Source organism: Prorops nasuta, unplaced genomic scaffold (assembly GCF_024137725.1).
Source record: "Prorops nasuta isolate Cenicafe-Biocafe unplaced genomic scaffold, Cenicafe_Pnas_1.2 PNAS00022, whole genome shotgun sequence".
Lineage (NCBI taxonomy): Eukaryota > Metazoa > Arthropoda > Insecta > Hymenoptera > Bethylidae > Prorops > Prorops nasuta.
In genome coordinates, this window is record NW_027116819.1 from 2,440,825 (window position 1) to 2,444,986 (window position 4,162).

General features: G+C 28.7%; 1 protein-coding gene across 1 annotated transcript; it reads left to right on the forward strand.

Moving 5' to 3' along the window:
- Nucleotides 1-273: 273 nt before the first annotated feature.
- LOC136781295 (uncharacterized) lies at nt 274-748 on the forward strand. The gene is made up of 2 exons (XM_066740147.1): nt 274-482; nt 553-748. Exons 1-2 carry the CDS (start codon nt 274-276, stop codon nt 746-748), a joined length of 405 nt encoding a protein of 134 aa, XP_066596244.1.
- Nucleotides 749-4,162: the final 3,414 nt, after the last annotated feature.

The window sequence follows — 4,162 nt, forward strand, 5'->3', positions numbered from 1 at the left end:
TAGAAAATTTTATGGCACTTTACCTTATGGCTGTGTTTCAAAATTAACTGGCAGTACTGCGAGCGTAACACTACAGTAGCTTACTGCGACAGCGTTCCAAAATATTTTTAATCACTGCTGTTACTGCGGAGCATTGAATTTTGGAACAGTTTTGCAGTGGCGGCAGTTCAATATTTGAAACTGCAGTTGAACGTTGAACCGGTTGAACTTGACAGATTTATGGATAGTGTGGTGTTTTATAGAAAATAAAAGGGTTTAAATTACAAAAGCAAAATGTCAGATTATTCTAAAAGAGAAATAATACCTCTTGTACATTCACTTACATGTGAAATTATTAGCTCGGATGAATCCAGTGATAGTGACATTGAAACTTATCTTTTACAAAATTTAAGAGAAGAAAGAGTACCAAGAGCTCATATAAAAAATTATTTGGAGGAGGTTGTATGGGAATATACCGATGAAGAATTTAAATCTCATTTCAGGTAATTGGTTATAAAAATAAAATATACTAAGAATTTTACTTATTTAACAAGATTTAATACTTTTTTACAGATTATGTCGTCAGACTTTCAGGATTTTATTAGAGTTGTTGACTCCAAGACTAACGAATCTCGACACATCACCTGGAAGACCAACAATCTTTCCAGAAAAAACTCTATTAGTGGCCCTTTGGCTTATGGCAACCCCTAATTCATTTACACAGCGTTTCTTCTTTAGTCCACACATGACAAGCTGTAAATTATTATAGATATTTTAGTCGACCAAAATTGAATATTAAAGTAATTAATAGAACTTATATTTACTTCTTTCATCATTAATTGTTTCCCCTACTGTTGATCCATTTGTACTAACTTTATCTGGGCTATCTAGTACATACTCTTCCTCTTCAGGAGCTATGATAAAGTTATTATTTTAATAAATTATTTTATCATATACTTCTCAGTATAAAAATAAAATATAGAAATATTAGAAATACTATACTTGTGAATATGACTGATCGGTCTTCTATATGTGTTTTATTTATGACTCGCTTTTCCTTCTTTTCTGATAGTCCGGCAAAACGTTTCGCTTTGTCTAATAAAGAAGCCGCAAACATAGTATCTGTATAGTTAAATAAATTGTGTATTAATTTAGAATAAGATAAAATATTTTATGACAAAACCTAATTATCTTTAGAATTTGCAGTTTTCGTTTTTAAATAAAATAAAAATATAAATCATTATTTCGTGATTACATACCTTTATATGCTTTATTAGCATCTTCTTCAGAAATGATAATTTTGTATTGTGTATTTGTTTCTTGGTCAACCAGCAAAATTTCTTTAAGATCATTAAATGTTGGTGACATATTTTTTTTTTATAGAAATATTTGTAATAAAAATAGGTTGTAGTAAAAAATATTCAGAAGATACGAGATTGAACTATAGAGGTTAGCATTTAGCCCATGGCACATGCTCACTTTCAAGGCTACACGAGGTCACGTGAACGTCAGACAGGCCATTTACTGCGAGTGCTTCTCCTTGCCAGCCGTAGTAATCACAGCAGGAAGTGACGTAAAGAAACCTGACGTCATTATCAATTTGCAGTACTGTCGCAGTTAGCTGCGATGAGTTTTGGAACAGTTTTGCAGCACTGCCAGTAATGGCAGTGAATTCTGGAACACGGCCTATACCTCTGCAACTACTAACACCATACAAGGTACATACATGTGTTTTTGACAGGATGAGGTTAACTGAGAAATAATTCCAGTGAGAAAATAGGAGCAAGATATAGTATAGAATTGGAATACTTGGAAAAATATATAAGAAATATTAATAAATGAATTTAATTGGTTTTTGTATATAATTAATGAAGAATACTTTATTGTCACATCGCATTGAAGAATGGAGATACAATTAGATAAGTTATCATTTATTTGTATATATCTATCAAATGGATAAATTAATGTAAGGGCAAAATTCTTTGTTCAAATGTGGCTTTAATTTTACAGATTAACAAATTATAAACTGATGATTGACTTCGATGAATAATCTATAGGAAGTAATAAGCCAATTGAGTTTTTCCATTGATGTATGGATGGACTTAAATTTAGCGAAGACTGCATGCTCAAATCTACGTACCATTGTATCCAGCTGATTAAACTTATATTTACATAATTTAACGATGGCATTAATATGAGTCGCACTTTGCTAGAGCATAATATTGGATATGAGAATGAAATTGTTTGTATTGGGAACAGTTTAGTATTCTATATGTATGATACAATGTAAACACACAAGTGAGTAATCCAAAATTATTATATTTATTATTATGAGTTTGTTAGGTTTGGTTAATTATTTATAGAATTATCAATCTATTTTGTCCAATAAAATCTGTTATACACATATGTATAGGTAACATGAGTTAATGCATCTTTGAAATTTGTAGGTCTAACGTTGAAAAATATGAATTAACTTATTTGGTTTCCTATGGTATATAGTAATTCACATTAATTCTATGTCTATATGAAAGGATCTGAAAATAATAACACATAATTGTATAAAGACAATATGGGCATAAATACTATTCGTTTATTTACTTTATAAAACACCTTCATTTATAATTACAAATTGGAGTTGTTCCTTCTTTTGTAAGTATTTATTTTTTATTACAATCAATTTATCAGCAATATTTGTTGAATTATCTATTACGATAGCTGGAATTTTCTTGTTATTAATAGTTTGCACTTCTGATCCTCTGCTACCAATATTAAGGAATCTATTTACCATGCTCATTCTTACTTGATTTATCAATTCCTTTATGTCCATAAACTCTTCCATCAAATTTAATATCTAGAATTCTGTATTTCCTGTATTATTTAGTTCTTTTAAGTTACTATAAAATTTATTTATTTCGTCGTTTAACATTGATGTTTTCTTTCTTTTATCTCTTGGTTCATGAAAGCCACTTTGTAATCGTTCAATTTCCTTATTGCTTTCTTTTAATAGCATCTTTATAAAGCCTAATAAAATATACAAATATTTGTTAATTGTATATATATTTAATTCTATTTTGCAGGAGACTCAGAGAGAAAGAGAGATTGAATCGACATTAATTTAAGAAATATGAAAACAATTATTTGGAATTAATAGGCAAAAAATGGAATAGATATGAAATCTTATTGCCCCTTTAAAGGAAGGACAAATTTCCAAGATAGATAAGAGTCAATCATTTCAAGGCACATTTTTGGCGCTTTTATAAGTGTGATACGTTTAATCCATATTTTATTCAAGTAAGAACGAGCATGGTAAATAGATTCCTTAATATTGGTAGCAGAGGATCAGAAGTGCAAACTATTAATAACAAGAAAATTCCAGCTATCGTAATAGATAATTCAACAAATATTGCTGATAAATTGATTGTAATAAAAAATAAATACTTACAAAAGAAGGAACAACTCCAATTTGTAATTATAAATGAAGGTGTTTTATAAAGTAAATAAACGAATAGTATTTATGCCCATATTGTCTTTATACAATTATGTGTTATTATTTTCAGATCCTTTCATATAGACATAGAATTAATGTGAATTACTATATACCATAGGAAACCAAATAAGTTAATTCATATTTTTCAACGTTAGACCTACAAATTTCAAAGATGCATTAACTCATGTTACCTATACATATGTGTATAACAGATTTTATTGGACAAAATAGATTGATAATTCTATAAATAATTAACCAAACCTAACAAACTCATAATAATAAATATAATAATTTTGGATTACTCACTTGTGTGTTTACATTGTATCATACATATAGAATACTAAACTGTTCCCAATACAAACAATTTCATTCTCATATCCAATATTATGCTCTAGCAAAGTGCGACTCATATTAATGCCATCGTTAAATTATGTAAATATAAGTTTAATCAGCTGGATACAATGGTACGTAGATTTGAGCATGCAGTCTTCGCTAAATTTAAGTCCATCCATACATCAATGGAAAAACTCAATTGGCTTATTACTTCCTATAGATTATTCATCGAAGTCAATCATCAGTTTATAATTTGTTAATCTGTAAAATTAAAGCCACATTTGAACAAAGAATTTTGCCCTTACATTAATTTATCCATTTGATAGATATATACAAATAAATGATAACTTATCTAATTGTATC